The sequence below is a fragment of the Amblyomma mixtum genome, chromosome 8 (genome assembly GCF_055824585.1).
Source record: "Amblyomma mixtum isolate Tamu chromosome 8, ASM5582458v1, whole genome shotgun sequence".
NCBI classification, from domain to species: domain Eukaryota; kingdom Metazoa; phylum Arthropoda; class Arachnida; order Ixodida; family Ixodidae; genus Amblyomma; species Amblyomma mixtum.
The window spans coordinates 8,695,375-8,713,367 of NC_143019.1; the positions used below are offsets into that span (position 1 = coordinate 8,695,375).

The following is a 17,993-nucleotide window of genomic DNA, read 5'->3' on the forward strand; positions in this document are numbered from 1 at the left end:
TTCTAATCGGAGTCACTTGCGAAAAGTGCCTCTAGGTCCGCTTGACGCTCGTCGACCAGCTCCTTCCAGAACTCTGTGGCACGAGCCTGAGTACGTTTCTCGAGCACCGGCAGGCTGTCCAGAAGTTCGTAGCGCAGCACGGCTGCCAGCAGGCGAAGGCGGTCTCCGCGGCGTAGCGACGCACACGAGGCTCGGAGATCCCGCTCCACGAAACGCGTGCGCCAGTCGTTGAAATATATGCAGGCCTCGCGGAATTGGTCCTTGAGTTCGGCGGTAAGCCTGCGCCAGGCCGCCTCTATGTCCTCGCGCAGTTCTTCGCGTCCAGACTCGTCCGGCTGGGAGTCCAGGATGTACTGGCAGTCGGCCAAGAACTTGTTGTACCTGAGATGTACATACGTACGTACCAGCTAAGGGCTGGAACCGGTTCAGCTGAGCTCTAAGAATGCATATAAAAGCGGTAATCGTACAGAAGAGTTACTCAGAGGTAAGTGACATCGGAGTTATGCAAGGTGAGAAATATGGGAGTAAAAGAAAATATAGCCGGTGGTTTAACATGGCTCAGAGCGGAATACCGTTCAGAGAGCATTAGAGACGGTGGATACTTAAGGAACTTACGTGCTAAAGGCATTTGAAATAATGGTCTTGACCAGAAAGACTTTTGGCCTGAGGGCACTTCACCTAAAGGCGCCTTTCACCCGGAAGGCATGAGGGCCTTCACCTTAAATGCGTTAATCATAAAGACTTTGCCTTTGAGGCCTTTAGGCAAAGACCTGGGTAAAGACCTGCCTGGTGCACACACCACCCCCCTGTCAACCGTCCCTTCCTTCTCCTGCCGCCCCCCCCCCCTTTCCTGTCCTACCCCCCCCCCCCCCTGTATACTTGTAGTGGAGGGGAGGGAAACGATTTAAGAAGAATGAGTCTCAGCGGAAATGACGATAACTGATAAAATAATTCAGACAAGAACAGGCCTACGTGGAAAATATAGAGCCTCCCGAAAAACTGTGTGCAAAAATGTGGCTTGCGGGAGCTAATGCTTCTCGCATTGCAGAGGAAGAGCAGCTGGGTATAATAGACCCAACGGCGGTTGTGTTCTAAACAGCCACCTGCCATTGCAGTGCCATACTGCTTGAACGCGGCTTAAACGCTGCGCCACTCGATCAAAATGTCGGTATGGGCTAGTCAGTGGCTCATCTTAAGTAAAAGCATACGCAGCGCAAAAAACAGGGACAGAAGACACAAACGACAGGACTTGACTGGGGCGCCAGTCCTGTTGCTTGTGTCTTCCCTTCTGTCCCTGTTTTTTTGCGCTGCGTATCCTTTTACTTAAGTTGCGCCACTCGCCGGTTGTGGTAAGAGGACCCGCCGGGAACTAATAATGTGAAACACTTTGCGTAGCTGCGTAGGCGGGATTGGAACACAATGAAAAGTGGAGTAAACTGTAGCCCGCATAACATCATCATCGTCATCAACCTGACTACGCCCACTGCAGGGCAAACACCTCTCCAATGTCGCATGTCATATTGGGCCGGCATAACAGTGAACTCAGAATCGAAATAAAATCAGAACTGGAATAGATAGGCGAGTGAAAGAAGCTAGGAATATTTTATTTTTTTATTTATTTATTCATGCTGTCAGCTTATGCCAAGGCAGGAGTTGCGATTGTTGAACAATATAAAACACAATACAATAGCATGAGAGAAGCCAACAGCCACAGAAACCAAGGGGCACAGGGGATTTTTAAAAATTTATTCATTTAATTTGTGGCGGTGATCAATTTAGAATATTACTGAATATGTTATCGCTTAATGCTAATTGATTAGAAAAGCAGAAGAAAAAACAACCACATGCCGCCGGTGGGATCTGAACCCACGACCTCCGAATTACGCGTCCGGTGCTCTACCTCTGAGCTACGGCGACGGCTGTCAAATCTTTTGCTTTCGGGGGTATTTATGTCTACAAGTAACCTAACCTTGAGAGTGTTCATCAGCGCCACCCACGTTCATAAGCGGCGGACGTGGAACGTCCTGAGTTAACGCAGGTGTGACGTAGAACGTCATCGAACGAAGAGGGTGGAAGCTGCGTGAGAACCCTTTTATGCTTCCTATGGCGTCAAGGCTCCAGAACCGAGGCCCTCGCTAAGCAATTAAGCAAACAAGGGAAGGGGAATGAGGGGCTCGTTATAAATATGAGAGAAGCCAACAGCCACAGAAACCAAGGGGCACAGGGGATTCTTTTAAATTTATTTATTTAATTTGTGGCGTTGATCAATTTAGAATATTACTGAATATGTTATCGCTTAATGCTAATTGATTAGAAAAGCAGAAGAAAAAACAACCACATGCCGCCGGTAGGATCCGAACCCACGACCTCCGAATTGCGCGTCCGGTGCTCTACCTCTGAGCTACGGCGACGGCTGTCAAATCTTCTGCTTTCGGGGGTATGTTCTGCATGTTCTCTGCATCAATCCAGTAGGTTGGCGGAATTTTTTTTTTTTTCCATTCTCTATGAGCAATGAAACAGTAATAAAAAATTACGAGGAACTTTAGCGGCTAAAGTGCTGAAAGGCGAAAGCCTGAGTGCTGCATTCTGCTACGTGATTGTTGACTGCTACGTGATTGTTGGTGCATTAATTAACTGCCAATTAATGACGCTTAAGCTTCGCCTTTAGAAGTGGAACGCGAAAGCGTGTTGTAGCGCTGCCACGGAGTCCAAGGAACGCCACCACCCGTTCGGCGCGATGCGTTGCCCTTTGAACGCAACGCTTTTTGAGGAAAGGAAATGGGGCTGTAATTCTCTGTCATCTCGGTGGACACCTGAGCCGCACCGTACAGGAAGGGAGGAAGTGTGAGTGAAAGAAGAAAGAGGGGCCGTAATGAAGAAAATGAAAATTGTATTTGAGGAAAGGAAATTACGCATTAACTGTCTCACATATCTGAGTAGACACTAGTCGAAAATTGTATTTGAGGAAAGGAAGTTGCGCAGTAACTGTCTCACATATTTCGGTGGACACCCGTCAAAATTCGCGCGCGGTGACGTCACGACAATTTGGACCAATCTGAAGCGCGGACAATTACGCCTTGCTCGTCGGTAAATTGGTTTCTGAGGAAAGGAAATGTATCTGTCTCTCATATCTCAGTGGACACCTAAACCTCAGCGTAACGGGAAGGGAGGAAGATGGGAGTGAACGAAGACACCGTATTCACTAGACGCACCTTTGTTCATTCCAAACCATCGTGCTGGCATGGCGGAGTGGAAGCGTGCTCGACTCGCACTCCGGAGACCGGGGTTCGATTCCCAAGCTCGGCAAATTTCTTACTTGGTTTTATTTATTTATCTGGTCGGACTAGAAAGGTTAATTAGACTAATTAGTTAAGTAAGCAATTAACTAAACTCAAACTTACTTGGAGCATCACTATACGACCCCTTTAATTGGTTGCATGGTTAGTAGCCAAAGTACAATTGGCCCCGATTGAAATTCGCGCACTGTGACGTGACGACCGTTTCGACCAACTGAAAAGCGTGACATTCTCTGTCGACAGCTCCTGCTTACAACGATGAGGCATTAAAGGCTTCCGCCTTAATAATTCGTCGTCGTGTAGGAACTCATAGATCTGAGAAATGGGTAGGTCAGTAAATTGCTGCCTGATGGAGCAGACCTACACCGTTTAGACGTGTGCACTGGCGGCAACCGTCGTCCTCACTGCATATGTTGTGAGTGCACGACGCGTTTTGAAAAATACAGGGCTTCAGTATCGCGGATACGTAAGGACATAAGAGATCAGCGAAGCCCATGCCACTTGTAGGCAGGAAGCAAACCCTGTTAGCGAGCCATCAGCGGCGCGTAGTTTATGTCTAGGCGGTAGGGCTGTGGGGTTTCAATTATGTATTTAGTTTTATTTTATACTTGTTTCTCTCTTTTGTGATACGTATTTAGTGCAGGTTTCCCGCTACAGATTATTTTTGAAACTCTGCTGTGTATTTAACATGACAGTGATTTGAGGGCAAGGACAAATGTTTTTTGCGGGATGGAGAACGGCAAGTTAATATTGTAACTAGAACTACAACACGCCAGGCTATGAAAACGAAGAGGTGAAAATTAATGGTCTTGAAACGGAGCCTAAAGTTGGTGGTCGATATGTTGAAAACCGCTGCTCCATTTGAAAATTGCACCCCCCCCCCCCCACACACACACACACAATTGATCAGAACATTCAGGACGAAGCATATGCGAGCTTTGTTTTTTTTCTTGCCGCCTTCTTCAGCAGTTGGTTTCATATTGAAGAAGTCTTCCTGTTGCCCTCTAATTTTAAATAAATATACTCACACGATGGCGTGTCTTCCCATATTCCCGCTAGCCAAGAACATTACTACAGTTATATCCTAGCATGCAAGCTTCGACGCCACTGCTATCTCTTTGTCATCAAGAGGGCCCTCTTCGCCTCCATGAAAGTTGGTGCCCTGTTGGTTGAATTAACCTGTCTTATTATGAGGAAATGTCTTTTATCTTTGCATCAAGCGCATGAATGTAGTTTTTCTAACCTGTTGTCACTCTCTGCCTTGACCTCATCGCAGACTTCCGACCATTTCGCCTCCATGCGCTCGTAGATGAGGCCTAGCTGGTCGCTGATGATGTACGATCGGACGTCGCGAGGGCGTAATATGTCATGGTCGTCATCCAAAGAGTCCAGGATCGGACCCACAGCAGCACGGGGGCCACCAACCGCCAGCGCCTGTAATAAATGTTAGATCACACTTATGGCAACAAGACGCCGGAACTATACTTGGAGACAACACTTCTTGGAAAAAAAGGCAATGATGCCTGTAATAATGTCATTCTACTAAATAACTTGCACGTTGCTCTCTCTGCGGTAGCCTGACTGCGTCCCTTAATTAGCTGACACCACTGACCATTTTTAACATGGTGTGCCTAGAAATTCGCTGGAATCAACAAAACTTTTTCTTGGCCATTGACAACATTGAGAACATACTATGACATCGTACTATGCTTCATAAAATACTGACAACATATTATGTTTCAGAAAAAAAAACTAACTGGAAGCGTGAATATTTCTTCCCTGAGTTGGAACAGAGGGTGTGTATTGGTTGCGTAGGTTCCGCACCATTCCCAGCAAACTCGGTGAACACTTGAGCTCCGCCTTGCGGGTATGACACGAACACGGTAGTGGGTCCTTTAAGCGGGCTTGTACCTTCTTTGCAATTCAATTCGAAGACCATGACACTGTTTTTATTTTATTCTATTGTGGTTTATTTCTGTTTTATTATTTTTTATTTACCACAAGACACACAACGCCTCTCTTTAACCGAGTCGAACGAAGGTTCCGCAGTGGTAGAGGGGTAGCGCGCCGCGGTTCACGACACCAAAGGCAGCGGCTCCAGTCCCGGCTCGACCCCCTTTCTTTTCAGTTGCGTTGATTGTGATTCTTCAGAGGCACTAGGTAATGTTCGCGGAATGAAGTCATGACCATGTAGAGTAATGAACAATTGCGAGTGAAGCCATCACTCTTATATACTGTGTGATCGTAGTGGGGGCTTGGATAACCCTCGTGAAGTCATGTGGTTGTGCTGCCACGACCCTGTCGACTAAAAAAATTCGCTGGAGGCACTTAGATATCTCAAGTGCGGGAAGGCGAAAGCCGTTTGCGACTCACTGGTTTGAATTTGCCGCGCTTGAATTCATTTCACGACAGAGGAGGAGAGCATGGCGAGAGGAAGCAGTGACGTCACGCTGCGCATGCGCAGCGCACCGGCAGCTGTTGCTTGGCGGCGGATCCCACAGCTTCGACGTTCTTTCCTGTGTTGTGACGTCATCATCCACTTTTCCTCGTTTTTGAGCAATATTTGCCCAAATTATAGATCTTTCGGTGATCTTAAGTACTAAATACGCTTAATTACACATTTTAAAATCTCATTTGACACAAATCCGGTGTTTTCCCGCCCATTCTGTAATAATTTTCTCTTTGGTGTAATGAATGGCTTATGGAACTTAACACTAATAAGTGCAAAATTATGTGAATATCAAGAAGTGCCAACGCTCCGCCTGTGTACTACCTAAATAACGTTCTCTTAGAAGCGGTTACTTCATATAAATACCTGGGTGTTCATATTTCTCCTGACCTTAACTGGAAGCGCCATATTGAGTACATTGCTAACCGCATGTTGGGCTATGTCCGCCGTAACTTTTCCAAAACTCCGTCTTCCTTAAAATTATTGCTTTATAAAACACTAATACGTCCTAATCTGGAATACGCCGCCGCCATATGGGATCCCCATCATGATAAACTGATAACTTTGCTTGAGCTAGTTCAAAATAACGCTGCTCGTTTTATCCTGTCCAACTTTAACCGTATCGCAAGTGGAACAAGCATGAAAGCTAATCTTTCTTTGCCTCTTTTAGCATCCCGCCGGCAGACAATTCGTTTGAGCCTCTTTCATAAACTATACCATCATCCCATGCTACATGATGCCCTCATTTCTTCCCCCAGATACGTGTCAAACCGCATTGATCATCGTCACAATGTTGGCATTGAAACGTGTAACACTGTAACTTCATTTCAGTCTTTCTCGCCTCGTACATCACGCGAATGGAACCGCCTTCCCGCAGATATCGTCGACATAAGTGATAACCAGAATTTTCGTTCTGCACTAGCTAACATTGTATAACAGGAATATAATCTTTGTTTTGTATCATGCATTGCATCTGTTTATGTATCTTCATGTTTTGTAACCACTCCCCTCTTTAATGCCTTTGGCCTTGAGGGTTCAATAAATGAAATGAAATGAAATGCTGTGACGACTTGCGGTGGATGTGACGTCATACAGTACTCGTCGCTATATCGATTTCGCGCTATATGGACGCATTTCATTATTTTTTCGGTATGTGTGGCTATAATTAAATAACTAATCACTCTACAGTCAAGAAACTTGGCGTCGGGGTTACGATTTGTCCCTCTATCTGATGCTACCATTGGTTTTCTCCTCTCCTGAGTAGTTGCTGCGTTATTTGTGGAAGACAACGTTACACCGGACGGGACTTTGGCCACGAGTATGAGCCACAAAAGGCTTTCGCCTTAATAAAGCAGAAGCAAACACAGTGCTGTTTCAGTCGTTATTTATGTTTGGAGCTGGGGTACTCTCGTCAGGGATAAAGAACTAGCCCACATCTGTTCGCCACAGACATGCCTTCGGAGACGCTGAAATTTAAAGCTTTTTTCTTTTAATACGAGTCTCAGAAAGGACGTTTCGACTGCTTCTTGATCCGGTGCTTAAGCAGCGAGGAGTGCAATAAGTGACGCTGTTTTTATATTTGTTTCTCTAAAATTACATATGAAAAAATACCAGTGAATAGAACGAACAGAAAGTGTTGGCTGGTAATTTCGAAAAGTAAATAATTACTTCAGACATGGCAGTTGCGCGAAACACACACACACAAGACAGGTTACGGGACCAGCGCAAACTTACAACTGATTTTATTCAAAATGCAAAACACTTATTTAAAGGAAGAAAATAGATTGCACTTTGAGCATGCGCATCGAAATTATACATCATGTGGCAATCAGTAGCATACCAAGGTCTGGACTTACATCGTCTTATCCAGAAAGGCTACCTCACTATTGTACAGTGCAACCGAAGAATCACTGATACATGCAAAAGGTTGAAAGCAAAGCAAGACCAGTAGTCATGCCGTACGTGCACAAGGTGTCACACAACCTGAAGAAAGTGGCGGGAAAGTACAATGTGCCAATGGTGTTTACAGCACCGTCCAAACTGGCAAAGCTATGCCCCCGCATCACCAATCAAGGAACAAAGAAAAGTGGTTGTGACAAGAAGCACGCTAGGCCCTTTGCAGGATGCGCCGTCGGAGTTGTCTACGAAATACCACTGTCTTGTGGAAAAACGTACGTAGGCCAGGCTGGACGCTGCTTGAACGATCGCGCACGGGAACATGGGTTATCGCTAACAACGGGGGAGGGATCAAATTTGGCAAAGCATTGCCTGTCCTGCAGTCACTGTCGGCCACGGCTTAATGAGATTAGAGTTCTGGGCAAAAGTCGAGATGCAATTGCACGTGAAGTGATGGAAGCGTATTTCATAAAGAAAAGAGGACAAGCATGTATCAGTGATTCTTCGGTTGCACTGTACAATAGTGAGGTAGCCTTTCTGGATAAGACGATGTAAGTCCAGACCTTGGTATGCTACTGATTGCCACATGATGTATAATTTCGATGCGCATGCTCAAAGTGCATTCTATTTTCTTCCTTTAAATAAGTGCTTTGCATTTTGAATAAAATCAGTTGTAAGTTTGCGCTGGTCCCGTAACCTGTCTTGTGTGTGTGTGTTTCGCGCAACTGCCATGTCTGAAGTATTGAACCAACTAGCCCGACAACACGTTCTACTTAAGTAATTAAATTTAAGGTATATCACACAAGCGAGTAAACATAGCATAAGTATGCTAAGCTGGGCGAGTTGGAGCATTGACATTTTCCGAAACGTAGCGCGAAAAAACGAGGTCACACAAGAAGGCAGAGACCCGACAAGACAAGAAAACTTCTGTCTCCTCGATTTATCGCGCTACGTTTCGGAAAATGTAAAGATAGCATAATCACTCAGCTCTACTCTTCGAAAATAAACTAATACCAAGCTTATGTCAATTGCACAAGACAAACCAGAGAAAGAGCTCGACAGGAAGAGGCTGTAGTTGTAAATTCACATACAGAGATGAAGAGGCATGAGCTCTGTGTTGACTCATTAAGTCGGAGGAAATTGAGCCACGCGATAACACCGGTAGCTTTCGCTGCGCTGATTAGATCCCGTATTAAGAGGCTTCGAGCGAAAGGGCGCGAAACGAGCTATTAAACGTTAGCAAAATAGTGACATCTGAAGATCGATTCCGGCATTATGATTGCGTGAAGAGGAACGTCCTTTCGAAGCTCGCGAATTGTTGTTTTTTCGTACTTAGGGATCATTTTGTGGGTGGATATTTTGCACAGACATACTAGTACACAACGTTTTTTCGCAAAGCATTGCAGGACTTGTCGCAACTTCTGTTGCAACTTCTGTGTGTGTCAGCTTCTATGCAATGGTCGGTCCATCAATCGCGTTATTGAGGTTGCTCTCTGCAGTAGCAAGTGTCATTTGCAAATATCGCGTTTTTTTCTGTTTTTTATTTGGATTCTGCATCCCGGTTGTTGTTGCTGTCTAAAAAATAGGTTGCTCACAATCTGGTTGGCAGGTTGTGACAAAATCACAAGGCTACGTGAAGTCTCTCCATCATTCAGGGTATGCAATCAGGACAGATAGTTTTAATTTCAAAATGAGATGTGGCCTCCCTCGACAAATCAGCGAATTTTGTGACTTCGTACATCGGCGGGGTCACGGCGATGTGGCTACAAAATTAGTGGTACCGCACTGAAAAAGACAATGCGGATTCCAAGAAGAGGAAAACATGGCAGGAGGATGAAAAGAGTAAAGCGGGGGGGGGGGGGGGGGGGGGGGGGGGGGGGGGGAGGGGAAGGTTAGACAATTTGTAGAGAGCAGTGAATCTCTAGCGTAGAACAGAGTGAATCGGAGGGTATCGGAGGAGACTTTTATCCTTTGGTGAGCGTAATTCTGGTGGTGCAATTGATAATAGTCTTTCTACGTATACGCCCTTTGTGCTGAGACGCATACGCTCATGGAATATTTCTATTCATGCTCCTCTGGAAGCCTAAACACGCTCCCGAGACGTTTGAAGGAAAATGCAAAGTGTCCTAGCGACTTGAAATGGACCAGCAGTCTAGTTCGGAGCCCTAAAGTTTACTGAAAGTATTAACGCACCCAAAATTTGCTGTCGACAATTGTCTCAGTCCTTTATGGCACTGGATATATAAGATACACTACCTTCATGGGGCTAGCCACTTACGTAATACGACGAGGCTCTGGAACGAGACATACGGCGCAGCGGGGAGGGTGATCTCTGCCGCACCGGGAACGGACTCTTCAAATCGGCTTGTGTCGGGTCGGGCGACGGGGATCGTGTAGTTTCGAGCACCGCCTCGAGCAATACTTGTCGTGTTTGGGCCATCAATTCCGGGATGTGGCGTTTGGCTCCAGGGGGCGAGAGCAGCGGATGATCGTTGTCATCGGTTGTTAGTAAAGGTGGAGGGCTGGCCCAAACCCGAGGTGGACAAAAGGGCGGGGAGCTGCGGGTAAAGGGTTGGTCACATCTATAAAAGTGGTAGGGTTTTACATTAGTTTAACTGAGGAGACTTTGGAAAGCGTGTGTTTAGCCTGGTTGGCTCGTAGTTTTGGTTTGCTGGGTCATCGGCACATCTGGCGAAGATATTAGTTCGATGGTAGTATTGGCTGATGAAGACAATTCGCAATGCACAGCACGAGAGCAGGTTGTAGTTTAACACGAGGCGTTATCAGCTGTAGCGATAGCATACTGCTCTCGTGTAGTGGCCAGCGAAGCTGATGTGTTCCGGCCGTCGCGGGTTCTAGTCCTAGTAGCGGGAATATTTGTTTTATTTATGGTTTGCCCAAAGTCACCCAGAAGGTCAAGCTTCACACAAACTCGATGAGCCGGTTTGACCTCGTGAATTAGGGCTTTCGCTCTAAAGAAAGGAAAGAATGCGCACGCTTAAGCACTAAATCGGTGAAGGGCACTAGGTCGTGCTATTGCAATGATTATGAATGTTAACGTTAGTGACCCTTAAACCATATGACAGGGCGATGATTCAGGCTTTGTTGTATATGCTCGTGCTGAAAATCCCTTTGTATTGTCATTATTAATTTATAAAAAAGACACCGCCGCTGCTCGTAGGATGCATAATTTTGCGGTGGCTGACGAAAACAAATACGGCGTTTAATCACGTGGCCATGTGCGGAATCTTAAAATCGATGATAAAGAACTTTCAGGGACAGAGCTGGCAAATGCTTTCAACGACTTTTTCACGAAAAAGAGAACGGATGGGTCTGCACGGAATGCATGCGATTACTTAGACTTTCATAACGATAATACAATATTTCTTGAACCTGTCACGACGGATGAAGTAGCATCGGTCATACTTACTTAGCCTAAAAAATAGCAGTTGTCGAGATATTGACGACATCCAGATAAAGCCCATAAAATATGTAGCCGATATTATTGCTCCAGCTGTGGCACATATTTTTAATGTCTGTTTAGTTACATCAGTATTCCCAGAAAAAATGCAGATTGCTAAAATAACTGTTTTATTTAAAAAGGGCGACCGAAATGACTTGGGTAATTATAGACCCATCTCTGTACTGCCTGTTTTCTCTAAAGCATTGGAGAACATTCTACACTCTAGACTGAATAAATTTTTAGATAAATACAACTTGCTCACACCATATCAGTTCGGATTCCGGAAAAACAAATCGACTGAACTAGCACTCTTAGAGCAAAAAGAATATATTCTGACACAGTTTGAACACAAAGAGCTCGTAATAGGAATATTCATAGACTTCTCAAAGGCCTTTGACTTGGTTAATCATAAGTTACTTCTAGAGAAACTATGGCACTACGGAATTCGGGGCCAGGCTGCAGAACTTATAAAATCATACTTGTCAAAAAGGAAACAAACTGTCAACATAGATAGTACATATTCAGAAATAAAACCAATTTATTCTGGTGTCCCACAGGGAAGCATACTTGGGCCCCTACTTTTCAACATTTACCTTAATGATATTGTGAACATTAACCCAAATGTCAGGTTCATCATATATGCCGATGATGCTAGCAGTTTTTCTCCGGAAGTAACATTCATGACCTCATACAAATGTGCAACACGACAATGATCACACTGGAAAGATGGTCCCAATTAAACTATATGCGCGTGAATGAAAAAAAGACTAAAGCTGTAATATTTCGACCAAGAAGCAAACCGATCCCCCCACACGATAGTATTAACTTTAACTCCAGAGAAATAGAAATTGTTGATCACTTCAAGTGCCTAGGTGTAGTATTTTCTTCGCACATGTCTTGGGAAGGTCACGCAAATCATGTTGTCCGGCAGTTAGCCAGGGTAACAGGCACGATTGGCTGCATTAGATACATTCTTCCTAAATCAATTAAACTACTTCTATATAACACACTGTTCTGTGCCCATATTAACTACTGCCAGCTTGTATGGGGCACTGCAACGTATTCCTCATTACAAAAAATTCATGTTCTGCAAAAAAAGTTTCTTCGCTACGTCTTTAATGCGGACTATGGAGCACCCAGCAAAGCGTTCTTTCGTGAAACTAGCATAATCAAAATCTTTGATTTATATCAATATCGACTGAGTGTTCGTTTTAAACTAGAAACCAAAAATAACATAGGTCATATTCGACGTCTGGCAAATCTGAAAGAAAAAGAAGCGAGTTACCCTTTTAGAGAGCCTGAAACCTGGTTGGTGCCTACACCACGCATAAATACTGGTAAACAGCGCCTGCAATATACACTTCCTTCTCTTCTAAACGCATACAAATCTGCCAATTTTAACTTGTTTACCTGTACTCATTGTGAGCTGCGTTGCTTATACATAGACTGTGTTACAAAATGATTTTTTTTTCTTTAAACTGCACTAAGTGGTGTTTTTTGTTTTCTTTAATTTGCATTGTTTGATTCATTGTGCTTTTGCTGTACTGCTAAAAGATACTTAACTTATGCAATGATGTTTGGATGACCATGTAAATTGCACATATGTACAAACTAGAGGTAAGATTTTTCTTGATGTTAATAATGTGTTTTTCTCTGAATTGTTCTCTTTTGTTTTTTGTTATTTTTTTCTCGTCGCCTGTCACTGCTGCCCGGTATAGGGGGCTGCGGCTCAGTCAAGCTGTCTATGACAGCTTTTTCTGCAGCTCCTCTGTCACTTTTTGAGGCAGAAATAAAATTAATATTAAAATTATTATTATTGCTGAAGAAGACGCTTGTCTCGGTAAAGAACCAAACGTGCTCGGGTTGCGTGGTTTCGAAGGTTTCAACGCAAATGAAAGATAAAGGCCTCTTTTCTGATCCCACGAAGACTCTCTTCCTGTTTATCAGCGTGAGCCTCATGAACGTATGCGCTCCCAGTTGAGATTAAAAACGAGGGAAATTTATGCAGCAACTTACCGGCCGCGTTGGGGGTTCCTTTGGTTCCTTTCGGCTCCGGGAGTTCTTGCTGCACACGAGAAATGCACACAAACGGGGAATCAATGAGTCACACAACGAATGAAATGTTTGACCGAATGTAGAAACCATTTAGTGAGCGAAAATAGCTAAAACGGAAGAGCAAAATGTGACGCTAATTGGACCTCCTTGAAAGCTACAAGCTAAAAAACAAAACAATTTACTCAGTGTTGTCAGGAGGTGCAGTGCCTTCATAACCGTGTTATACCACTTAAAATTAAGAATGCGTCAGATTTACTGTTGAGGCCCCCGAATCCATTATTTCATTCGGGAAATTGAGGGGTAGCAGGTGATACCTTTGATGTGCGTTTGATTCATTGAGCGCCGTGTAATATTAGCACCATACTGCTGCTGCGTTCAATATATCGGCCAAATCATTCCAAATGCATTCCGAAATCGATTTCTGCCTGATGACTTCTCGCAGTTTTCAAAAACGCTCAGAGTTCGGTCACTGAGTATAGTTGGAGCTAATATAAGCTATGACCACGGCAAAAAACAAAAACAAACGGTGACGCAATTTTGGTTCTTCGGAATAACGTGACATGCTCGCTTAGAGGGCCAGAAGATAAGGCCACCTAATCACATGAATGAGACACAACACAGTCGAAAAAATACGCATTGAAATCTGGTTGAGGTGGCTTGCTCACGTTAACTAGGTATAAAATGGCGTCGATGCGTGCGTTAAGTCTCAAAAGAAATGTTAACTTCTTCACCATCAAATACACGAATTGCGCCTGTATTTGATGCATTATCAAAGCGAGGGACGCATTTTATAAATTTGGAATGCGCGAAAGCCAACTCAAATAGCTTTGAAAAGCGTATTTCGGACGTTCGATATTTCGAAACACACGCCCATGAAGAAAATTTCAAATAGGGCGCACCTTGAAGTATGAAAGGCATGAATTACGCATTATAACCTTGCGCAGTGAAATAACAAATGAAAACGTTTATTAGATATATTAAATTAATTAATCGTCCAACTACTGACTCATACGAAGTACATAACTATCGTCCGCCTTGCTGTACGATCTAGCTCAACAGACCACACCGACGTATCTCTCGCTATTTATGAAATAAAATTCTCTGAAGTTAAAAATAAATCACCCTGTATATATCAATTTTCGTGTAAAAAAGTGGTAGATTGGAATTTTTGTCCCGTTTGAGCGCTATATATGCCACAAAACGATTAAAACACACAACAGTTGATAAACGGTTATATCCTCAAGAGAGAAGCCAACAGCCACAGAAACCAAGGGACAGGAGATTTTTAATTAATTTATGTATTTTGTGCTGTTTTTCGACTTAGAATATTACTTAATATGTATCGCTTAAAGCTAATTGATTAGAAAAGCAGGAGAAAAAACTACCACATGCCGCCGGTGGGATCCGAACCCACGACCTCCGAATTACGCGTCCGGTGCTCTACCGCTGAGCTACGGCGACGGCTGTCAATTCTTCTGCTTGGGGGGGTATTTATGTTTACAAATAACCTAACCTTCTAGAGTGTTCACCAGCGCCACCCACGCTCTTAAGCGGCTGACGTAGCACGTCCTGAGTTACCGCTGAGTTACCGCTGGCAGCCTTGAGGCCATAGGAAGCATAAGAGGGTTCTCACACAGCTTCCGCTCTCGCCGTTCGATGACGTTCTACGTCACATCAGCGGTAACTCAGGACGTGCTACGTCCGCCGCTTAAGAGAGCGGTGGCGCTGGTGAACACTCTAGAAGGTTAGGTTATTTGTAAACATAAATACCCCCGAAAGCAGAAGAATTGACAGCCGTCGCCGTAGCTCAGCGGTAGAGCACCGGACGCGTAATTCGGAGGTCGTGGGTTCGGATCCCACCGGCGGCATGTGGTTGTTTTTCTTCTGCTTTTATAATCAATTAGCTTTAAGCGATACATATTAAGAAATATTCTAAATCGAACAACAGCACAAAATAAATTAATTAAAAATCCCTCCTGTCCCTTGGTTTCTGTGGCTGTTGGCTTCTCTCATATTTATAACGAGCCCCTCATCCCCCCTCTCTTGTTTGCTTATATCTTCAAGAGGGAAGTCATGAGCAGCGCAAACCTCAGAAGAGATAGGGACGCTTCACATTCTGAATATAAAAGCATTCTTGTAACAAGTGCATGCCACTTTGCAGTTAAAAAACTAAAATGGTAGCTTTGTGACTTACCGAGCTTTCTTTCACCGCTTCCAACCTCCGCTGAAGGTGAGCATGATGCAGCTTTAGCCGGAAACGGGAGAGGCTCGGGAGGCGGCCTTGCTGCTCTTCCGCATCCCACGCAGGGGCACACCACACGCCTGACGACGCGTTGTTCGCCAGTCTGTGGAGAAAATCGGTTTTGGGGAAACGAAAGGCGCAGTAATCCGCAGTGGAGGGCTCCGGATGAATGCAGTGTGCAGTGAAACGCCGTTTCAGGATGCACGATTGATAATATGACTGCGGCACTTCAAAGAAATCTTTCATTCGCACACATCGGTCAGTAGAGAAAACGGACTGCGAAAAGAAACTTTCCTGCCCTTCCTTTACCTGCAGTCGCTGTCTTTAGTTTGTAATACACTCGTGCTTTATTCGTTGCCGTTTTTTTTTTATGACTTTAAAACCACTACACTGTCGCTGTGGGCTGTAAGTGGAGGCAAATTCTATTGAGAGGAGAAAATGTTTTGAACAGCATGCTGGCACTCTTTGTCTAGAGCCTTCTAATTTAAAAATCTCGACAATTCTAGTCGCCTTCCACAGGCTAAACAGTGACTCGGTCACGAAGAGAGGCGCGAAAATTAGTTAGCCAAACGTTTGACCCATTACTGAGGCACGTGATAATATAAAACCACAGGAAACTGCCCTACCTCAGCAAGAATGTTTTACAAGTTTTCCGAACACCTCGAGGTGTGCAAACTCATTTGTGAGCTCCAATGACAAAGAGAAAATTAATTTTTTTATGCGCAAGTAGCCACTACAGAAATGTTTTGCACATGGGCGTCAGCCGAGATGATTTCGTCGTTATCTTCCTCCGTTCTCGAGCGTATTATGTGCAGTTTGTGGACATTTCCTTCATGAAAGTATCTGCGGCATTGTTAAGAGCAAAATATGGGTCCGCATATGACGTAAATCGATGGCAGCTTACTTCAAGTAGCAGGCGCGTCGCTGCGCTGACAACCTTAGCCTCGAGAAATGCCTACTAAAACAAAGGTTCCCGGTGATGTGTCTGCATGTCGGACGTTATGCATGAAACGCATATATTAGAAACGAAATAACAAATCGGAACAATGCGAAACTAGGTGCCTTCAAAGTAAAAAATATTGCGCCAGCGTACACAGGGCGGAGTGGATGAGGGAGCAAACGCGGGTTAATGACATCGCAGTCGAAATCATGAGAAATAAATGGGCTTGGGCAGGGCATGTAATGCGAAGGCGAGATAAACGCTGATCCTTAAGGGTAACAGAGTGGATTCCAAGAGAAGGCAGGCGTAGCAGGATGCGGCAGAAGTTAGGTGGGCGGATGAGATTAAGAAGTTTGCGGGGATACGGCGGCCGCAACTGGCGCCGCTTAATTGGAGAGGCATGGGAGAGGCCTTTGCACTGCAGTGCGCTTAGCTAGGCTGATGATCATGATGATGATGCAGCTGCAGCCAGCACAGCTTTTTCCAATTCGCGGCCGCTGTCGCGACGCTCCTCCAAGCTTATCAGTTACTCAGAGGCTTCAACATGAGCAGTCACTGCTTTTTCATTAGTGACTCATCGAGTGCTGGCACTTTAAAAGATGGGCAACCCTGGCTCTGAATAATTAGCCAGAAGCCGTTCTGAGAAGCATCATTCTTGGGTTTTATACTTTAAAATGAAGGTTTTACGTTCAGCCCCGAGCATCGCAAGTACCTGTGTCGCTGCGTCTGCGGTGCTTGGCCTAGGTGAGCGGCGCAGCATGAGGACTGGTTCCGCCTCCTCGAACTGACGGGAACTACTGCGACGAGTCGAGGAGGACGTCCCCAAATCAACTCTGGACAGGTTGGGCAGAAGACCTTTCGAGTGGCTCTTGCGGGAACGCCTGTTGGTAGGGTCGGGCGTTTCGGGTTCCTGATGCTTCTGACGCAGCGCTAGCTTGGATACGAGCTTCTCGCCTTTGGCGACTGGGCCCCATGGACTGTTCATCACGGAGGCGTTGCAGCTGTCATGTACTGCCTTCTACTTAAGCTGCTACGTCGGGCTCTCTGAGCGGAGTTGGTTTCTGGGCTAGTTTTTACTCGCTCCGAGACTCTGCTTCTGCAGAATATTGCAGAATCTGAAAAAGGAGAAGTGCGGACTTGCTAAGGCTTCGGTTGTCTTTCAGGACACTAGAGTAATGTAAAGTAAGAATTAACTTTGCAGAGTTGCGACTGGTTCGCACCACATTAGTTCGCCTCAATAGTTAAGCAATTCCCGGGGTTGCATTGCCTCGACGTGGCCTGCCGAAGGCTACAATTTTCAAGTCAGTATTCGACGCATGTGTTGGAGCTTAGTAGGAGACTGCGTGTGTACTGAAACCTGAATGTTCACTTCATTTCTTAATGAGAAATAAGGTTGATCTACGGGCTTCTAGAGGAGGCATGTTCCATTGAAGTCAATAAATACGACAAACCACTAAATCAGTGATTGTCTTTGCTATATAGATGATATGGTCGCTCTTACCAAATGTCTTCCCATCCACTGCACTTACTGCGCACTCTCACGTGCCATCCTGGAGGCAGGCACCAATTGAGCATGAAAAAATGCTACTTCAGTGCAAAGAAGCTGAACATAAAGGACATGCCATCTCCGAGAAAGTCGTTTTCTCTGACGC

The 17,993-nt window shown here is 45.0% G+C and overlaps 1 protein-coding gene and 1 non-coding gene across 2 annotated transcripts; both read right to left on the reverse strand.

Annotated features, from left to right (window-relative positions):
- Positions 1–2: 2 nt before the first annotated feature.
- On the reverse strand, positions 3–17,326 carry LOC149331277 (uncharacterized). The gene is made up of 6 exons (XM_089556043.1): positions 17,054–17,326; positions 15,354–15,504; positions 13,121–13,169; positions 9,920–10,199; positions 4,540–4,730; positions 3–381 (listed from the first exon to the last, which is right to left on the reverse strand). Exons 1-6 carry the CDS (start codon positions 17,324–17,326, stop codon positions 3–5), a joined length of 1,323 nt encoding a protein of 440 aa, XP_089412169.1.
- TRNAA-CGC (transfer RNA alanine (anticodon CGC)) lies at positions 2,340–2,411 on the reverse strand. The gene has a single exon. It is a non-coding gene; the product is annotated as a tRNA-Ala (tRNA).
- Positions 17,327–17,993: the final 667 nt, after the last annotated feature.

What these genes read in the sequence shown, in the direction of transcription:
- LOC149331277 (XM_089556043.1), bottom strand. Translation starts at nt 17,326, where the DNA reads ATGAACAGTCCATGGGGCCCAGTCGCCAAAGGCGAGAAGCTCGTATCC. An exon ending in AAGCGGTGAAAGAAAGCTCG is followed by an intron (nt 13,170 to 15,353) that starts GTAAGTCACAAA and finishes TCTCGTGTGCAG; the next exon opens with CAAGAACTCCCGGAGCCGAA. An exon ending in AAGGCAGAGAGTGACAACAG is followed by an intron (nt 382 to 4,539) that starts GTTAGAAAAACT and finishes TGTACATCTCAG; the next exon opens with GTACAACAAGTTCTTGGCCG.